This window comes from Mustela lutreola, chromosome 6, assembly GCF_030435805.1.
Source record: "Mustela lutreola isolate mMusLut2 chromosome 6, mMusLut2.pri, whole genome shotgun sequence".
Taxonomy (NCBI): Eukaryota; Metazoa; Chordata; class Mammalia; order Carnivora; family Mustelidae; genus Mustela; species Mustela lutreola.
In genome coordinates, this window is record NC_081295.1 from 147,573,390 (window position 1) to 147,594,690 (window position 21,301).

The 21,301-nt window shown below is 52.1% G+C and overlaps 1 protein-coding gene across 10 annotated transcripts in view; it reads right to left on the bottom strand.

The window, feature by feature from the left end:
- Positions 1-21,301, bottom strand: part of ATXN1 (ataxin 1) — a 408,360-nt gene that overhangs the window by 18,983 nt on the left and 368,076 nt on the right. For all 10 annotated transcript variants that reach the window (XM_059179401.1, XM_059179406.1, XM_059179402.1 and 7 more), the window contains one exon: positions 3,922-5,980. In XM_059179401.1, the coding sequence (XP_059035384.1) occupies positions 3,922-5,820 (1,899 nt within the window). In that variant the 5' untranslated portion in view covers positions 5,821-5,980. The remainder of the gene's footprint in view (positions 1-3,921; positions 5,981-21,301) is intronic.

Below are 21,301 nucleotides of genomic sequence, written 5' to 3' on the forward strand. Positions count from 1 at the left end.
AGGTATTTTTAGCTCCAAGTCCTGCATTTTCTTCACCAGCTCACTTGCTGCCCACTCCAGCAGAGAGGACGCCCTGTCCTCTCGCTCAGCCCCACTGGCTCCCACTAGACTTGCTACAGACTCACAGACCCAATCTGTATGGTTGGGAGAAGAAAATCCATCGGATTATACTTGGGAGGGAGGCCCCAAGGGAAGGGATTCTGGGGTCCATCAGGGCTTTCAGCTGGAATCACCGAGCATTCGGGAAGCAGGGAGGCAGGCTCCCCTCCCCAGGGTGGAAGGTGCTCCCTACCCCACAGCAAAAGAGGACAGAGATGCAGCGTGGCCAGAAAGAGGGATCCAGTGGCGCAGTTGGTGGAAACCGATCACACCTGGAATTCTTTGCTCCCCCACAGCTGCGGGCCAGGGGGTTGGGTGCAGAGACTTCACCTGCACTGAAGAACACTGCAGCGGGAACGGCCACGCCATGGGGACAGGGACGGCTCCGGCTCCGCGACAGCGCTTTTCTCCCACACTGTCTCCTCCGGAGCTCCAGCTGAAGACACACCGGAGGCGTCTTTCCATAATAACAGTGAGGCGTTCCTTAAAATAGTCACCGAAACGAAAACCCCCTCCGTTTTACGCTTCGGTTTTTGGTTAGCGAAGGCTGGTGGTTTCTACAAGCTCTGTTCTGCGAGGCAGAGAAGCCTGGGACTCCAAAAATGGAGGGGGGCTGCGAGAGATCTGGTATAAGGAATCATTCGCCTGTTTCAGGGATGAGAAAAACAGCAACTCGGGGGAGGGAAAAACGACCTGTCTTGCAGCCAGCCAGAGCCCAGGCTGGTGGTCTCCCCCGCCCCCCCACCGCCCCGGGCCATGCTGCGTCCCACAGGGATGGGGTGGGTCTCCTGAGGTCACGCACGCACATCCCCGTGGCTCTCTCCTCCCATGTGGGAATCCCAAGCCTGGAGTCACAAAGCCATCCAGCTCTCGAGTCGGAAACCATCCCTTCTCCAACCACTCCCCCCAACCATTTTGCGATTTTGCTAATTAAGTGAAACAATTGCACATCCCTAAATCTCCCCGTGGGTGTGAGTGTCAGTGATTTCTAACGAGTGGAGAAGACATGGCTGATTCTCCAGGCTAGAGTAGAAAACTTCTCCGCGCCACACTGGCGAGGGAGGCAACCCTGCAACCCTGGGCTGGGAACATACATTAAATCCAGATATCAGCTCTCTGGCTCCCTTCCTCTTCCTCCCCGCCGCGCTTTCTCTCTGATTCTCCCGTCAACCTCATCCTGTCACTCGTGGCGACCACAGCTGGTGGAGTATCTGAGCTGTGATGATGTCAGCCTGTTTCTGATAGGCTTCTGGGGAAAGCGACAGATCGTTGGCCGCGTCAGGGGCCTTGTACTTTTTGTCTCTCTAGCTCAAAACCCAAGCCACCTTTTCAGCAGGCGGCAACCGTCCCCAGCATGCAGGACCCCCACGCGGGGCCGCCCACAGACCTGCAAACGGGCCGCGACAAAGATTCTACCTTCTAATTTGCACCTTGGTTTTCGGCAGACTCGTGGTCTGGCTGCCGGAAGGAAATGAGACTTCCCGGGGAAGCCGAGGGCTTTATCATTCAGGCACAGGAAGCTGCCTGCTTTCCAGAATGCTGGGTCCGTCTGCCGCCTCCGAGGGCCTGGGAAGCTCGCATCCACGAGGCTGCCAGGGTCTTGGAGACGTTGCCCACAGCCAGAGCTGTTCTTGACTCTCAGGGTGAAAAGAGGTGCGTGGGTAAGGAACCAGCAGCTCTCCAAACTGACCCCTCTTCCTGTGCCTGCTGCCCGGTCACAGTACCGCTTGAAGGGTTGAAGGTGCCATGAAAAAAATGCACTTTCTTTCTTGTTCATTTTCCAGGCTTCCCCTGGAGTCTGTTAGGAGACAACTCTGCTGAAGACAACTCGTTTTCCTTCTCCCCGTGACCACCTCCAACCCATGCAGGCAGGGGGGGAGTGAGCGGCCCCTATGGACGGGCAGTGGGTTCAAAACAAAGATGCCACTTAAGAAAAAAAATCTGGATTTTTGCTTTTTTTAAAAAAAAAATCTGGGGCGCCTGGGTGGCTCAGTGGGTTAAGCTGCTGCCTTCGGCTCAGGTCATGATCTCAGGGTCCTGGGATCGAGTCCCGCATCAGGCTCCCTGCTGAGCAGAGAGCCTGCTTCCTCCTCTCTCTCTCTGCCTGCCTCTCTGCCTACTTGTGATCTCTCTCTGTCGAATAAATAAATAAAATCTTTAAAAAAAAAAAAAAAATCTGAACTTTGAGACATCTTTCTTGGATCTTACCAAAGACTGTAAGCCTATGGTGACCCTGCACTGGAAAAAAAGACATCTTTGGAGGCCAAGAGCTCTGGCAGTGCTGGCCCTCTGACATTGTGTAAGACCCCACATCTGGTCATTCACAAGCACTTCTGGAAAAAGCTGCGAAATCCCCCCTTCCCTGAAACTTGATCTCTTAAAAATGTACTCAAACAGTTCAAACCATTAAACTGGTTTTTCTTCTGTTTCGTTTTCCCAAACATCAGCTACAGCCTGACCGTTCTCAACTCAAAGCTGAAGGAGGTGCCGTCACTTGGGGGTTTTTCAAAGTCCTCCATGCAAACATTCCCAGGACAGCGGAATTCAGGGCCTGATGGCCGGGAAGGCCAAACCTGTTTGTCTCCAAGCCACCTGGACGGGGAAAGTGCTGTTTTCTACAAAGGAGCTGGGGAATAGAAGTATTCAAGTGATTTAACAGACTGTAAAAGAGAGGACCGAGGGTGATTGTGGAAATTAACAGAGTTAATAATACTTCCAGGCTTTAACATAACTGACCTTGACTCCATCTTATCCTTTGGGGTTCCTATTGACTACATGCACAGATCACCTGGGATGTCCAGACGATGTTGACCATGCCCCTGATTTTCTACATTCTGATGCTTTGACATCTTGGAGCCTTGCTGCCTGGAGGGACTGCCCCTTTTGGGGCTAGCATCACATGCACACCAAACACGCAGCCCCTCTCCTCCACTGGGCTCTCCCCTCTGGGCCACTGTCCATCTGTCCTCATCACCCCATGCCCAGGTACCAGACACCCAGGGGCAGCCCCTAGATCCTCAGAGCTCCCGAGAAATTGTTCATGACAGTCAATCCTCAGCCTGATTACCCCAGGTCGCTCAGTCCTTCCCCTGGAAACCACCATACAGGCTCCTGGCCATATTCCCTCCTGGTTCCCTCTGTCTCCTGAGTGACCCCGGTGCTTCCCTGTGCGGCCCTGCTTGGTACGCCCCGTCTTTTTGTGATCTGAGTATAAAAGGCTACCTTTTCAATGGCAGCTGTGTTCTCCTCAGTGGGCCTTACAACCCCTAAATGATAACAGCATTTACATTTTGAAACACACATGTTGGAACGGGACATGGTGACTGTTGCATCTAATGTGCCCACCTGACCAGCACGGTCTCTTTCCTGACAGGTAAAAAGGGCACAATGACCCCAAGAAGGGCCCTGAGCCCTGCAGCGTTTCTCCATCAGGGTTCCTCATCTAAACCATAGAATGAAATAGAGAATATTCTATACCACAGAATTATTAGAATTATTTTAAACCATAGAATAAAAATCTATATATATGTCTTGAGTGGTGATTTTCTGACTCCTACGGAGGACGGTCCCTTACCAGCTTCAGTCTACAGGAGCAGGGAAGTGAATTCATTACAAACAGCAGATGCCTTGGGGCACTGGGGTTAAGCCCCTCTCCCAGAACCCCGCTGGGAAAGAGGGTGGGTCTACAGTCTGGATAGAAAACCCTAATTCTCCCCATCGCACATTCCGGTCTGCCTCTTAGAAGACACTCTGGCCAGGAGAAGGTGATGGTGGCATGGTGGGTGCCCCGACCTGGGCGAGGGCGGGGCCGGTGAGCATTACCTGTGCTCGGTGCTCCCCGACGGCAAACTGGATCACAGCGACGCCCGGGTGGTGGCTGTCCTCGATCCTCTCCACCGTGCTGGAGTCGATCTTCAGATCGCTGCTGATCTCCGCGCTCTGGATGAAGTCTTCCGTCTTCAGGTCCTCCACCTTCTTCAGCTCCCCGTTGGCCAGCTGGATGATGGAGCCTTTCATGAAGTAGGGGGGCAGCGTGGGGGGTGCCGCGGCGGGGGACGCCACCGACTGCACCACCGGCAGGTGGATCTGGGCCTGCACCATGGCGGGGTAGGCGGCCTGCGTGACCAGGGCCTCCGGGCTGAAGTTCTCGCTCTTGGGAAGGGTGGTGGTGACGAACGTGTGAGGCATGGCCGCGAACTGCGGCGACGACGTGGCTATCGCGGGGGCCGCTCCCGAGCCCTCCACATCCGCGCTGCCCACCGGGATGAGCAGCGGCTGCGTGCCGGGGATCACCAGGTGCTGGGGCAGGCTGCCGGCGTACGTGATCGCTTGCTGCTGGCCGCTCAGGTAGCCGATGACCGGCGCCTGCGTCCCCGCGTAGAAGGCGGTGGCTGGCAGTCCCACCGGGAGGGGCTCTGAAGCGCTGTGCGGGGTCTGGATGACCGTGTGGGGGGACAGCGTGGCCACGGCGGCGGCCTTCACGCCTTCGGGGCCCAGAGCCTGTTGGGGGGACAGCGCGTAGGACCGGTGCGCGGGCTTCCCCAGGTGCAGGCCGCTTTTGTCGTTGAGGGTGGAGGGGGAAGCCTCCCGGTGCGCCACCTGCTGCACCTCTAGGTCGGTGGCGGGGGTGTTGCTGGTGGGCAGGACCATCACAGAGGCCCGGACCCCCGAGGAGTCCCGGCCGCCGTAGTCGGCGGCGCTGGGGTGGACCACCACGTGCCTGGACTCGTACGGGTGAGGAAGGGACTTGCCGGCCTTCACCAGGCCCAGGTCGGCCGAGCTGGGGGCCCCGTACCTCCGGCCCTTCTCCACCTCCCCGTTCAGGAGCTCCTTGGCCTGCATGGTCTGCTGCAGCCGGCCGCTCTCGGCTTTCTTGGCGGCCTCGCGGGGCACGAAGTGGCTGCCGGAGTCGGTGTATTGCACTACGACCTGGGGGGAGGGCCCCAGGGTGAGCGTGTGTGGGATCATCGTCTGGTGCGGGTGGAGGTGGACGGGGATGGCCGGAGGGGAGGCCGTGCGCCCGGCGCTCTGCGGAGAGCTGGAGATGTGGACGTACTGGTTCTGCGGGGTGGGTGGAGGGGACCCCGGGGTGATGAGCCCCGGCGTCCTGCCCAGGTGCTGCTGCTGCTGCTGCTCAGCCTTGTGTCCTGAGGCTTGGCTCAGACTGCCCATGTTGGCCAGCAGAGTGGAATAGGCCTCCAGCTGGGAGCGCTGGGATGGAGTGGTGGCCCCCGCGGCAGAGGCCACGGCACTGGTGACGGGGCTGGCCGTCGGGGAGATCAGCTGTGAAGGGATGAACCCGGTGTAGGGCCCACTGTACTGGGAGGACCCGATGAACTGGAAGGTGTGTGGCAGGTGGGCGTACTGCACGGGGGACACGGGCGTCCCCGACTGCGGGGGAGGGTACGCCGCGGGCAGCGTGCTGGTCGCCGGGACAGACCTGGGCGCGCTGGGCGGGGAGTAGTCCAGCCCCGTGGACAGCGCTTTGTGTAAACCTATTCCCTGTTGTAAACCCAGCTCCACGGAAGTCCCTGGCGGGCCGTGCCGGCCGCCCCCATGGGCGCGGCCCCCGGGGTTGCCCGGGAGCCATGCCACGGCCTCCGCCCGGTGGTTGTCGCTCGGCGGCGGGACGGCCTTCTCCTCGGAAGGCCGGCTGGTGGCGGGGATCTCGCGCTTCTTGGGAGGCAGGCATTCGTTGCTCCGCTCTTGGTTGGATTTCATTTTTCGCCGTCCCCCCTCCACGGTGACTGTTTCACTGTCTGGCTGGCTCTGGTTTTAGTCTGATACATGGAAAGTCACATTTGATTTCTGTAGGGGATCCAGGCTCTTCATGAGGAATCATCTCCCCGTGGGTGCGATCGGCCCGCAGCAGCTCTGGAATCTGGGAAAAAGGAAGAGGGTGGGGACAAGGGGAAGAGAGAAAAGGAAATCAAAATATCAGACTGAGACTAGGCCTCCGGCTTCAGAATGAATTCCCCAAACCTGATGAGAGCCCCAACCTGAAAGCACATAAAACACTCCCTGTGCTAGACAGCAGGTCAGGAAGATGAGGAACATCCCAGGGGAGACAAAACCTTAAAGCAGATGTTGCTTCTTTTAATTTTTTAAAATTTTTAAAAAAGTAGGCTTCAGCCCAGCGTGGAGACCAACACTGGGCTTGAACTCTTGACCCTGAAATCAAGAGTCAGATGCTGAACTGACCTAGTCAGCCAGGTGCCCCACAGCAGATTCCTTTTTATGGCATTAACCACTCCCCTAAGACTGTCTGCATTTCCTAAGACCTGTTTCTCAACATACCCTCTCTCCCTTTTTAACATTTTTTTCTTAGAGGGTAGATGGTTTATTTCTTAAATTTCCTTTTCAGAAACACTGGTCCCTTCCTCACCTCTTCGTTCCTTTGCCGGAAAATCAAATGAAGCCCACAGGGAGGGGTGACATCAGGGAGAGTCAGCCTCCTATGCACGGGCTGGGAAGGAGCAGTGAGGAGTGGGGGTCCCGAGCGGTCTCCGGGCATAAGGTCTGAAGCCTCATCTACTGGAGCTACTCCTCAAAGGTTCTGCCTAACTCTGGGTCCATACTCGATCTACAACCATTCCCTGTTCCCTAACACACACACACACACACACACACACACACACACACACACAATACACATGCCAACTCAGCAGAGGGAGCCAAAAATAATCTTGTGCTCTACAAGTTTCCAAAGAATTCCCAGTACAGCTACTCATATGGTAACAGAAAGCCAAAAGAAATCTGCGAGACAGTTAAAAACTGAATATGGTTATGGTTAAAAACAAGACTATGAACGCACTAAGAGGGTGGATGGATTGAAGGGTCTTTCACATCCATCCATCCTTCCTTCCTTCCTTTATTTATTTATTTCCAGGTAGTCTCTGAGTTTTCTCTTCACACTGACCTCCTCTCCTTCTCCTTGGAAAGGGCCAGCCCACCATTAACCCAAGAGATGAAACCTCTTTCAGATCAATCAGACCCATGGGCTTAACCCTGATCTATAAATCAATAGTGGCCCAGGAGCCAGGTGTTATGGACACACATCTCAGTCTCTCAGCGACCACTGCACATGGATGCCCACTGGCATCCACGGCACCAAGAGGGCTAGCCAGCAGCAGGTGTGAGTGCCCCCTCTAGGAATAGCTGCAGACAGGACCACCCCTATGTGCTGGGATCCTGGGAAGCCATGGCATGGGCATTAGGCTTTGGGAATTCCAGGCCCTGGAGGGTTTTAGCATCTCCCCTACCCAGATGCTCTATTTTTACAATCTGATTTTAAAGCAAACACAACAAGCTAGCTTGTTGTGGTACCTGATCTTTGTCAACACCCCATGCGATAGTGACATCCCGACTGTAACTCCTTCCTCTCCTCTGCCTGCACCAACTTCTCCCCCATCTTTCCTGGGGAGCTCCACTCCCCCACCCTAATCTGCAACTTTTGTTTTGGTCCGTGATTTAGTGATCCTTGCTGCTCGTGCTCCAGCATCATCACGAAACATCACCACGAAAGGGGAGATGGCACCAAAGGAAGTCCCCATCCTTAATGCTAGTGACCCAGGTATATATGAGGCGGAAGTATATAAATCTGGCTTCTCAATGTCAAAGCTCATTTCAGTACCAAGAGGATTTGTCAGAGGACAAGAGAGGCACTTCAGAGACTGGGATGGAGGGGCACCTGGCTGGCTCAGTCTGCCTTTGGCTCAGGTCATGATCCTGGGGCCCTGGGATCGAGTCCCACATCGGGCTCCCTGCTCAGTGGGAGGTCTGCTTCTCCCTCTGCCTCCTCCCTACCACTCGTGCTCTCTCTTTTTCCATCTTTGTCTCAAATAAATAATTAAAATCTTAAAAAAAATAAAGATTGGAATGGAAACAAAAAAAGGGGAAGAGATCTAGGATGTTAATGCTGGAGAAATAACTGTGTTGAAAGAGTAATGTCAATTATTTGCCCTCCCGAACTAGGGCTTTTAGAAGTCCAAAATAACTGTTCTGTGCAGCCTTCTTTTATAAACAGTGCAGCACATAATTTACACACAGTATTTGCAAATCAATCAGGATGACAGTGCTGTTTTCTCTCTCTCTCTCTCTTTTTTTTTTTTTTTTTGTATAGTGGTAAGTACTATTTTTTAGAGACTTATTTATATATTTTAGAGAAAGAGGGAGAGTGCACGCGTGCGTGAGCAGGGTGAGGGGCCGAGAAGGAGACAGAAGCCTCAAGCAGACTCCCCACTGAGGGCGGAGCCTGCCACAGGGCTCGATCTCACCACCCTGAGATCCTGACCCGAGCTGAAATCAAGAGTCGGAGGCTTAACCAACTGGGCCACCCAGGCGTCCCAGTGCTATTTTCAAAATAATGACAGAACAAAATTAAACTACAGAATTGTAAAAAAAATCAGTGGCCCCTTCTGGCTGCTTAAAATGTACTGACAATGATCTTTTATCTTTAGATTTCAAGAGTCACTTAAGAAACAATTGTATAAGCTCCCACATTCCCAGACCAACTAGCAAAAAAAAGTCATTTAGGAGATCTGCTCAAAGCAAACCATTCCCTGCGCCCCCTGCTGGTTCCACGTCAGCACTGCTCCAATAAAACCCCACAGGATTTCATTAGGGATGTTCATACAAGAGTGATATGTCAGAATCCAAAATGAGAACATTTGCATATAGTAGGCCCAGCCAGTAAGGGAATAGGTTAATTAGCCCAAGGCAGCTCGAGGCAAGAAAAAGCAGCAGCATAAAAGTCCTTTCAAAGCCAAGCAAAATGTCAAACACATTCAGAAGAGGTCCATTAGCAATGCAAATGTAAAATTGCTTGTACAACCAAATGCACAATATACAAAACTAGAAAACCCCTCTGAAGGTACTTTTTAAAGAACCCAGCTTTAGTGAATCTGAAAAGGAATGCTGACTGGGTTCTCAGTAGTGCCCTGGTTTATTTATAGTGCTTATTTGAGACACACTGGCTTAGCTAGCCCTCAAGGTCTCTGTTAGAGCCTCCAAGGCTGGTCTTCTGCTAATGGACCACTAAGACCTATTGGCCGTAATGCCCAGATTCAAATTTATTCTTCTGAAAAGCCATCCATTGATGAACATCTTTTCCAGATAATACTAATGATAAATCCAGGATCCAGAGATAAACTCAGGCGCTGGAACACCTAGGGCCAGACTGAGAAAAAGTCCAATCTATCCTCCTGCTCCATGTAGAAGGACCACTTACCAGTGCAGCTTGGAGGAGACGGGGGCTCTCTAATTCTCGGGTCATGTGTCCTTTCTCTATGCTCACCGGCTCTGTACTATCTCAGTCTCCCATCAGGGAGAAGCACTGGGAGGGGAGGGATTGAGTCGCTGTATTTTCAGAGGACCACCAGAGGGCGCCACAGTTTGCCACCAAGTCCCTGGAAGGCTGCGGGACTGGTTGTTCAAGGCACTGAAAGGAGAGGTGTATTTTGAAGGTGGAGGAGCACGTAAGGGGGAAAAGGAAGGGAGAGGAAAAGAGATACAAAAAAAGAGAAGAAGAAAAAAGGAGAATAGGAATTTTGCTTTCACGGTCTCTTTCTAGCTGTAGCAAATGGCTTCCTCATTTCCTAACTTCCTAATGGACACCTAATGGTGTCCTTAATTTACCTTCTTGGGGCTGAAACACACCCGTGGCTCACCCGGACCCCTGGAATGCTCACTTCTGGATGCACAATGGAAAGATTTCTTCCAAACATGGGGCCACACGCTATTTTATAGATGCTAAGCTACCAAAGAACCGCACATGCAGACCCATTGTGCAAACATTATCATTAAGAAGATACTGGGTGAATTAAGGCAAACTTACAGATGGTTTGCCTGAGAATTTCTGTTCTGAATGCACTCATCTTAAGTGTCTTTACGTCTACATTTTTATCTCTCTCAGAATTTTATGATTTAGCTCAGGGGCCCTAGCTCTCCAAAGTGCTGTCCTCAGACCACCAGTGCCAGTCCCCACCCCGCATCCCCACGGCCCCCAGCCGCTCTAGAAATGCAGCATCTCAGGCCTCACCCAGCCCTCCTGATTTCGGATCTGCATTTTAACAAGATCCCCAGATGATTCATAGGCACAGAAAGGTTTCAGAACCTCAGGTATGAGAGTAAATTTTCTAATCATCAGCTCCTAAACAAATTAAACATCTCTAGCCTCTCTTTCTGATGGGGTAGTTTCTGAGAAACAAAACTGAGTGCAGCCTATGCAAACACACAAGTGGATGGGGCCTTGGAGATGGGCAGCTAATATTTAGGGACTATCCAGGGGGTTATTTTGGGGTCACTTAGACTCAGTATAGTTCTAAGTAGCGAATGCTCCTTTTCTTCTGGTTCTTTGTGCCTCCAAAAAATATAGGGAAGCACGCTTTAAAAAAGCTGCTATCATCAATTTTATACATGACTTAATCATCTCCAAGAAGAAAAACAAAATTCAACAAAAGAAGCCCCACGCTTCCATCTCTGCTATAAATTCAACAAAATTCCCCCACGACCATGGATTTACGCTCTTTCAGAAATGATAGGAAAACGAGATGCCTTTGAGCTGGCAGATGTGGGAATGTGTCCCCACTGACTCTTAGTCTTGTAAATAACAATGAACTGCTTTGAGTGGAAGCCACTCCTTAGAACTTGCTACATACAGTCCTAAAAGTGCACCCCAAGGTCATGGCAGTAAACTGGGGTTGCTCTGCCGAGCACACCCCATGGTGCGAGTTTCTCAGTTTGAGTGGATCCCACAGAGGCACGGTTTCCGAGTTAAAGAGGAAGAGCTGCAGAATGACGAGGCTGGGCCAGTTCCAGAAAAACTGGATGAGCATTCAGGAGACAGAACATCTGGCCCTGGCAGGCAAGGTCACCAGGGCACGGCAAGGGTTCTCCAAGTACGGAACGTGCTGATCTTCCTTTCTGTTTCAGTCTACTACTAAGCTGGAAGGTTCGAGTCGTGCCCTGCAGAGGACTTTGTTTAGGTTAAATATGAAAAGTGAGCCTAGGGGCTCCTGGGTGGCTGAGGGGGTTAAGCCTCTGCCTTCGGCTCAGGTCATGATCTCAGGGTCCTGGGATCGATCCCCGCATCGGGCTCTCTGCTCATCAGGGAGCCTGCCTCCCCCTCTCTCTGCCTATTTGTGATCTCTCTCTCTCTGTCAAATAAATGAATGAAATCGTAAAAAAGAAAGGAAAAGTCGGCCTAACCCCATCATCCGTGGGGCTTCCAGGATGGAGAAAGATGCGCTGGATGGCAGCACCGTTAGATGCCTTCACAGTTGATTGGACAAGCACACCCCAAGGGAAGTGGATCGCCCATTCATTCGTCAACTACTGACTTCATTTCTACTACATACTGTGGGCCTTAAGTGTTCAGCGTCTGCATGGAGCGAATGGCATGCAAGAACTCTATTTTTAGTTCTATTCTGTTCAACATTTTATTAGCGTTTTTGGTGTCATCGAGGTAAGAGAAAGCTGGAGGAGAGCCTTTATTATTGCAATTAATATTCAAATACACGGATCCTCCACTTTTTGAAAGTTTGTGGTACACACTTTGCCTTTGCTAAAGACATGCATTAGCACTTGCTTTTGAAAACCAAAAGAAATCCAAAGAGGATTTTGCTCCTTTGAAAAAGGCTAAAAGCAAAGGTAGCCTTCAGCATCTGTTTTGCAGGGAGGGGCGGGGAAGCCGCGCACACCCTGAGCAGTGAGAGTGGCGCCACCACGCGCCTTTCCTGGGAACTACACCCAGCATCTCCGCAGTGAGCCTCCAGAGTTCGAACCCTGTTTTGCAGCATCTGGGCTTTATCTGGATTTATTTCGTGCATCTGTTAGCAAGATGTGTCCTGAGGTATCAGAAAAGCCTAAGAGGGGTTATTTTGGGGGCCTGGGAACGCTAAAACCTTCTCCATGTAAATTAATGATAACTGCTTCTTCATTTAATGTCATTTCGGTGTACAAGAGTTTTCGTAGGAATGCTCTACTCTGAGATAGTGGGGGGGGGGGGGTCCTATATATCCCCAGAAGCTGGAAGTGATGGCACAAAACCAAGAAAATTAAGATTCATGAGAGTAAAGTAAATGCCTGCAGTCGGTTTCAATAGCTCAATACATTTGATAGCAGGGGCTGGAGGAATCTGGCTTATGACTGGCTCAAAAGACGGAGCCCAGGAACCTTGCATTCCACCATCCGTTTAATAGGAACCAACGATTTGGTAGGGGGCCTGAAAGACTGGAGTAATTACCAGCTTCACCAATAGATGCGCCGTGTTCAAAATAAAGGATGAAAAGTGCAACATCGTTTGTTGGTAAAGCCACGGTCCAAGGGGTCAGGACATGGTGGGGTGGGTCCGGGAGGGACGATCGGGTTAGCAAGAGGTCTGGACACAAGCCAGTCAAGGAACGGAGGGGCCAACGGAGAATGTATGGTCTGGGGAAGTGCAAGAGAAGCCAGACTGTAGGTGTATTTATTGCTCAGGTCTGTAAAGGGCTCTCCCTGGAAGGCGGGAAAACAGACCGGAGCCCCACATTACATGAGTACACACAGTAAAAATCAGAGAGTAATCAGAACTGCTCAGAATGGGCTGAGTTGGGTGCTCTGTGTCACCCCCCAAGCACCAAGACCAAGTTTGGAGGCTCTAGCTGAGGGTCCCACACAGGTGGGGTGGACCGCTTGTCCTGCCCAGGTGCTCAGGTCACCTCCTTTTATATTTTTTCATCGCAAGGACTTTGAGACTAAGAAACAACTTTCTTGTTCTTTCCAGCCATGATGCTGGGTGGACTGCTGGAGCAGGACGCACCAGGGGAGATGGCAGCCCAATGGCAAAAGTCCTTTTCTTGCACGTGCAAAAGAGCCAGGCTGCACTGAGGTAAGTGCGGAAAGGTAGCCAAGGAACTTGGAGCCAGCGCTAATCATGGACTGTGGCCAACGTGGTATTCAAGGTCATGGGCTGGGGTGACTAGAAACCAGATTTTGTCACCTCACAGGTAAGTGAGCCGGGGATCCCCAACATCATCCAGCTCAATGCTACCCACCCAATTCTGATCCGGATCTTAGTAGATCGTGCCCGAGAGAACATGAGATCATGACCTGAACCAAAGCCAAGAGCTGGATGGCTGGATGTTCAGCCGACAGAGCCCCCCAGGTGCCCCTCATCTGTAGAATGCTGTGGCCTCAGGTAGGGGCACTAAACACACTGCAGTGATTAGAAGGTATGAATCTGCTCCTAAGAGCACAGTCCCATCGGGGTGCTGCCTAGCCGGGCGTCGCACCTGGAGACTGGGAGTCATTTTTTGATTGAAAGCCTGAGTGAAGAGGTCGGAGGCGAGTCCTCCAGCTGGACGGCTGCCCTGTTCTGCTGCTGCTGCAATCCTCTGCCTGGCAAGGAGAAGCAATACCACTGTGTCCCTCACCCTCAGGGGGGCTCCTCTCTTTGCTACTCCTGTGAACCCCACGGAGAGACAGCCTTCACCAAGTCTGGGCGAAACTTGACTCTGCTTCCTGGCTTCTGCCGTTACGGCTCCTAGCCAACACAACGACCGTGAAGACGGGGACATTCTCTGTGGGTCGAGGAGATGGGTCACGTGGATGGGGTCCCCCGCGTTCGTGGGCGCTGGGGGACAGGATGCAGGAAAGAGGCGGGATGGGGCCAAGCCTGCAGCTGGGCTGTGCTATCCCTGGAAGTAAGCTCACGTGGACGGTCACTGCAGCATCTGGGGAGCCAGTGTCCCCTGGCAGCCTGCCCGTGCTGGAATTCCTGGAAAGGCTCACGATGGAAAAATAATCACTTGGAGGGATAACCATCTGGACTGAAACCGGTCCCAAATGGACTGTCCAGCGGGGTTTGAGTTTTTAAAAAAAGCTGGAAATGCCTTTCTTGTCGAGACCTTCTCTGGCTCAGAGCACAAGCAAATACCTTTCTGCTTTCCAGTGTCCGTGGGTGCCCGACGTGCTCCCCCCGGGACACCCAAATCTCCCTGTATTCGCCACTCCAGTTGGAGACGGGGAAGAGTTGGTGGCGCGGGCACGTTCCAGCACCCTACACTCCGTGGGTCTCACCTTGCCCTAGAGGGAACTGCTCTGAGGGCAGTGGTGCCCTCAGGGCCCCATCCCTGGGCCCCCTGCGACAGGTGCAAAGAACTGACCACAGGAACACAGAGCCTGGGTTGGGAGGACAGAGGATCTGTCATTTTTTGACTCTCAATTCAATGTTCTTAGCACGACACGGGTACATCTCCCTACGGAGTTCATGTGGCATAGTTGCACTATTAGGGTAAATATTAACATTTTTATACAAATACAGATGAGAGGGAATATTATACATATAACATCAAATAATCTGAATACTGATTGATACATACAATATTATGATTATACTAATGAGAAGGGGGACAGAGCATAATAACAGGAATAAGCGATGGGTGGGCAGGGTACAGGTTCTGAACCTGCCTTCACCTCTAACTGCCTATGTAATATAGTTTCTCCTTCAATGTCATTTTAATCTTAAATGACACACATGCCCCGTTTAGGGAGGCAAGTGTTTCATCAACCATGTGTCACGTTGTAATTAACATCTCGGCCAATTAAACGGACACACACATAGCTCCTGGCATCCTGTGCACACTCAGTGAAATAGTAGCCATCGTAATTTTAATTTGGCAAACGCGTTCTTGCCAATTCCCGGTTCTCTCTTGCCTCCATCTGCGGCTCATCACTCCTGGTTCTGCGCTAAAATGAATACGGTTACCTTCAAACTGTCAATCCTTTCAAACACCTGGGTGGTCCCCCCCACCCCACACACCTGTGATTTACATAAAAGAGAAAGTCGTGGGCATCTGAGAATTTATTTTCTTTCTTCAGTCGGTCCATAGGATGATAACAGTTCCCAAAGCAGAGGCCCCCCAGTCCCACCAAAGAGCATGCAAACCAGTCAGCACAGACCAGCAGAGCGAGCAGAAAGGGGTGCTAAACTCCAGTTACAAGCATTTCCCGGTCAAGGGTAAGTGTCCGGGTCCCTTGTTCCGCTCTGCCTGCTTTTCCACAATACTTCTTGGATGAGTAATTCCCAAAAGGCCTGGTGGAGAAATGCAGAATCTTCTTTCCACATCCCACAGGAAGGCTGCCAGCTGTCTCCTTGCACACACTCTCCTCAGCTTTGCTACATGCCACAGAGCAGCACACCAGCAGCAGCTACGGGAGGCTGAGAGCTACCGGCCACCAGGGCCCAGATCTCTGAGAGATCAGATGGTCCAAGTTTACGAACAGAGAATGTAAAAGTCTCCATCACGTTAGAAAAATGCCTTGCTGGCCCCGAGGCCTTCGGGGTGTTGGGGGGTGGGGGTGGTTCTCAGCATTACTGCCCTTGATGTGGCTGGATGAAAGGGGAATCCGTCCCCTGAAGAGGCCCTCCTCCAAGATAGTAAATGTTGGTTTCTCTCCTCTGGTTGTTTTCTGGTCTCTAGGATACTGTACCATTTTTCAGACCTCTTGACTACAAAGGCCCCGAGACCTCCTGGGACCCAGCCTCCCCAAGGCAAAGCAGGTATCACAGAAGTCACCGAGGCTTTCCTTGTGCAGGAAAAGCGGTCCTTTCAAGACGTAACACCCGGCGTACGATTGTGCGTGGCAAAGACAAGGGCGCTCGGACTCAGGGTGTAAGGAACTTGCCTACAGGGCAGAAATAAGACGAAGATCTTGGTGTGTCTGCTGCATGCCCCTGGGTTCCCATTCTTGCATGGTGCAGTGGACTGGCTGGTATGCCGTGCGGGATTAACCTAACTCCAAGACAGTGCTGGCCTCTGGGGCGTCCTGTCGGATAGGAGTACGTTGGTTTGCGTGGAGGGTGTGGCCACCAGACAGCCTAACATCGTGATTTATTAGGATGGGGGCTCTGGGCCAGGCAGGATCAGAGGAACACGTGATTGAGGGTATTTATCCCGACATCCGGGAGGGGCTGGGGACAGAGGGTAGCCACATGGATGGTATGCAATTGAGCTCCAATTTAAAAAAAAAAAAAAAAAAAAAAAAAACTCTATGGACACGAAGGCTCTAGTGCATGTCCCTGGGAGGCAATACTCCACTGGGGACACATCAGGTTGGGAGGGCATATGGCCCTCCAGCTCCGCAGGGAGAAGTTTCCTGAAAGCTTGGGATCTTCAGGTCCCTCCAGCATCCATCCTGCACGCCTCCTCCCCTGGTTGAATGAAGTCTGTATCCTCTCTCTGCGGTAACCTCTAACTGTGAGTGTAGCAGCTTTCCACGAGTTCTGTGACTCCCAGTGAATAACTGAAACTAAGGTTGGTTGGGGAACCTCCCCTCAGATTTGTAACTGGTATCAGAAGTAAAGGCAACCGTGTGAGAACTGTTCTCTCTAACGTCGTAGTTGACTCCTTTTTATAGCTCGTGATGATTATACATTTAAACAGATCAAGTAATAAAATAAACAGGCGCACCTGGGTGGCTCAGTCAGTTAAGCATCTGCCTTTGGCTCAGGTCATAATCCCAGGGTCCTGGGATGGAGCCCCGAGTTGGGCTCCCTGCTCAGTGGGGAGTCTGCTTCTCCCTCTGTCCCTTCCCTTGCTCGTGCTTTCTCTCTCAATCAAATAAATAAATAATATCTTTTTAAAAAAGATATTATTTATTGGGCACCTGGGTGCCTCAGTGGGTTAAGCCTCTGCCTTTGGCTCAGGTCATGATCTCAGGGTCCTGGGATGGAGCCCCGCATTGGGCTCTGTGCTTAGCGGGGGGAGACTGCTCCCCCACCCGCCCTCTGCCTGCCTCTCTGCCTACCTGTGATCTCTATCAAATAAATAAATAAAATCTTTAAAAAAAGATATTATTTATTGATTTGATCGGGAGAGAGAGAGTGAGAGAGGGAACATAAGCAGAGTGAGAGGGGGAGGGAGAAGCAGGCTCCCCACAGAGAAGGGAGCCCTTTGCAGGGCTCAATCCCAGGACCCTGGGATCAGGACCTGAGCTGAAGGCAGATGCTTAATGACTGAGCTCCCCAGGTGCCTCTAAATAAATAAAATCTTAAAAAAAAATAAACATAATAAATGAAGTCCACTAGGGTTCATGGATGAGAACAAGTCATTAACCGACAACTAGATCAGTCCAAATCAGTGTCCCTCCAAAGGACAGCCAGGCACAGGAGAACAGAAAGGGGGAGGAGAACACAGTATCCAGCGTGATCCAGCCTGAGCCAGCGCCCAGTCCAGAAGTCCTCCCCATGGCAATCACCCAGGGGCACACGCATATACAAGCACTGAGTGGTTCAATTTTCTAGGTCCAGAGCTCAGAGTATTGGAGCAATGGGGGCAGCCCATCAGCTAAGTCGCTAGTGTCTGAATACTCTCCGTCTGCCGGATGAACGGACTTGCCGGAAGTCTCCCATGACCGCCGGATACTGACCATCCCTCCAGACTGAATGGAGGGCTGGACCCCATGCCCTGGCTCTCCAGATTCTGGAGGAAGTAATTCCTGCAGAACACGAAGGAAGGTGCACACATGCCTCGGACAGCAGCGGTTTCCCTGTGTTCTCAGTTCTGCTCAACAGCAGGGACGTCAGCGGGCGCAGCTCCCGTTCGAGAGACAAGAAACCCGGGAGCCTTCATTACAGGGCCTTACTCTCTGCACCTCCAGACCGAGAAGTCAACCCTTGCTGCCTGTCCGGCTCACCTGGGGTGGGGCAGGGGGCTTTAGAAACAGTACCAATGTCCAGACTCACTCTAGGCGGCTCAGTCCAAGCCCTCGATGGTGGGAACCAGCAGGTGCATCTTCAAAAGATGCCCCGGGGGATTCTAACGTGCAGCCAGAGGTGAGATCACACACGTGACCTTCCTTCTACCTCCACCACTGCTCGGCAGAATGCCTCAATGACGCTTAAACACAGCATCCGGTCCTCCAACAGAAAGACCGTGTTCTCACCTCTCACTGCACTTAGAACATCTATTACATGTCTGTAAGGAGATACCACTTACACACCCATGGGAATGGCCATTACTTAAAAATAAAAATATATATATTATTTATTTGAGAGAGAGAGAGAGAGAGAGCTTATAAGTGGGGACTATAGCAGAGGGAGAGGGAGAAGCAGGCTCCCCACTGAGCAGGGAGCCCAATCCGGGGCTTGATCCCAGGACCCTGAGATCATGACCTGAGCTAAAGGCAGATGCTGAAAATCGGAGCTACCCAGGCACCCTTATTTTTCGGTCTTAAAAAGGAAGGGGATTCTGATATGTGCTACAAGATGGCTGAATCTCGAACCATCAGGCTAACTGAAAGAAGCCAGATGTAGAAATACAAATGTACAATTCTCCTTACGAGAGGTATGCAAAATCGGCACATTTCCTAGAGACGGGAACTAGAACAGAGGTGACCAGGGTTGGGGGGAGGGAGGAGCTACCGTTCTAGTGTGTGCACAGAGTTAGTTTGGGATGATGAAAAAGTCGTAGAGACGGATAGTGAGGATGGTCGTCCAAAAACGCAAATGTGCCCGATGCCGTTGAAGTGTCCACATAAAGGGGTTAAGATGGTAAATTTTATGTTATGTATATTTTATCACAATAAAAAAAGAATTTTTCCAAAATTACAAGGCACCACTTTAAAAGTCTGAAGATCCACAGCAATTTTGTTTACCAACTGGGCTGTGCCCCCGACGTGGGCCCCCCAGTTCTGCCTGGAGATGCAGGGCTCACCAAAACGCCTGCTGGAGATCGCCCGCGTTCCCCGGCTGGGCTTCAGAGCATCTCTGAAAGCCGTCACGATGGTACGCACTTTTTCACATTCCCCACCGGGACGACGAGCGGTGAGAAGGTCAGGCGTACGAGTGTCAGGAGGCATCCCCAAGCTCCCCATGCTCCCGCTGCTGGCTCAGGACAGAGGGTGGGAGGGCTTCCCCAGCCGCCTCTGCTCCCCTGTACTTCTGTCCCCGGGGCATGCCTGCCCTCTGGATCAGCCACAGCAAGCTTCGGGGGAAGGGCCACCTCATAAATATTTTCAGCTCTGCAAGCCATGCGGTATCTGTCACAGCTCCACTCTGTCACCATAGCGTGAAAGGGCCACAGATAACAAGGCTGCGGCTGGGGCCCGGTCCAACCCTCCAACACGCCGGGCTTCAGGCCTCTCCGGGGGTGCATATCCCTGGGCTCTGGGCCCCTTCCACGCCAACCCCCGTCCCTCCACAAGTGCGCCCTGTTGCCTGTTTTCTAATCCGGTGGTTCTCACATCTGGAGTCCCAGATGCTGCAGGGGCCGGTGTCTGGGAGCCACACGTTGAGCACCACTGTTCTAAGTTACCTCTCACGGGTCTCTTTCCCAACCCCGTATCCCATGCCTCTCCTCTGTGTCCTGCTCTGTCCACCCCGCCCCCACACGGCCCTACAGCTCTCTGCTTGACTCTCCTTCCAGTCTCGGCCCCCCCCTCCACACCTTTGCCCACCGCGGGAACACTGTTACTTTCCTTTGTAAACACTCCCCAGATCTCAGCCGAGCGGCGCAAGACCACTGCAGTCTGACCCACCCTGCCCTTCTCCGAGGCTCACCAGCGCTTACAATAACCCCTGGTCTTAATTCATTGCCCTCACGGTCGGTCCTTGCAACTTGTTTTCGTGTGTCCTTCCCCTTAGATCGTGACGTCCCCTGCCCCCCACCCCTACCCCATCCCGGGTACAGCCTGAAATTTCATCCCCCTCGACATTCCCGGTTGCTGACCCATCTTCGTTGGTTCACGGTGTTCACCCTGCAGTCTGCCTACTGCAGTTTTCGTCTTTCCTAGAAGTTGGCTCCTTAAAAGGCAAAGCATTTCTGGATCTTTTTCTAGGTTTCTGGATATAATGATACAGTGTTGGAGCAAACATTGAACTCACGACAAAGAACGAAATACTGTGCCTTTGAAAAGCATCTGTGCTTGGAGATTCCGTTTCAAACATCAATTCTCATGTGAGATGATTAACCTCCTAGCCTTCCTGCACCAGGAAGTTCGAGCGGGCCGTGCGAGAGGTTATTAAAGATGTGTGCTCGATGAGAAGGCCTCTGAAAAGTCCACATCCAATGATCCCAAACTATGTCCAGATTGTTCTACCGCCAATCCCAAGGAAACGCTTCTGGTCGTCTTCGGATTCACTGGAAGGAATATGTATTTACAAAGACAACAATTCTGCTGAAACCAGCCTAAATCAAGCATAGAAAGGACAGGGAGACAAGCTGGAAGGCAGCCAACACAGGAACCCTCTCCGAAATAAGCGTTTGTTTTAAAATTAGGGGTATGACTCACGCGGTGAATGGGTGGCTGGGTTCTGACCCTCCGGAGATGAGCGGTTCATTCTGAAAAGCAGACCAAGGGGGGAGACCTACTTTCCACCTTCGTTTATTTCAGAATGAGGCTGCAGAGGGAAGCCGAAGGGACCCCGGAGTCTTTTCCAATCACCAGCAAAACGGACAATGGGATGACTCGCTACCTGCCACCGTTTTCAATCAAAAAGCTGAATAATTACTTCGGTCTCTCACGGGGCTCACACGCAGCCAGCACGAAGCTGGTGGAGCCCCGAGGATGCTGAACGGGCCATCAGGAACCCTGCAGAACTCGCTCCTCCTCCCCCAGCTAAGTGCCATTAACTCCGTCAGACAGTCATTCACTAAGAAAATAGTTGACGCTTTCCCTGGAAGAACGTCCGCGCCCTCGAAGTCAGGCAGTGCGTTTAGCAGTGAGGACTAGCTGAAGATGTCAGGGGTAGTTTTACATGCTTTTATTGAACTTGGGGTCGGGGAAGACGGGAATCGCCCCTCTGTGTGCCCCTCCTCGGCCATGCAACGGGACAGACGTTGTCGTGAGAAGCTGGCCAAAGAGAAGAAACGCTTTACCGATTCCTTGCCTTTGGAGACCTACGCCGCTTTGGGCGTTGTTTTCACCGGGCCATCAGGGCACGGCGCAACTTGGGTGTCACACAGATCGAGGCTCCGCCGCTGGCTTTTGCCATTTGCTGACGGGTGACTTGAGGGAAGCTATTCCATTTTCTAAGCTTTGATTTCCTTTTTTTAAAAAAAGGAGTTAGTAATACACCCTCGCTCACGGCGTTGTTATGGGAGCGCATGGGACAAGCGGCCAGGTCCTAGCATACGGGCTGGAGTATCTCGAAACAAGGGACCTCGAGCAATGAACCGCTTTCAAGCATCAAATGACCTTCTGTTGGGGGACTGAGGGCACA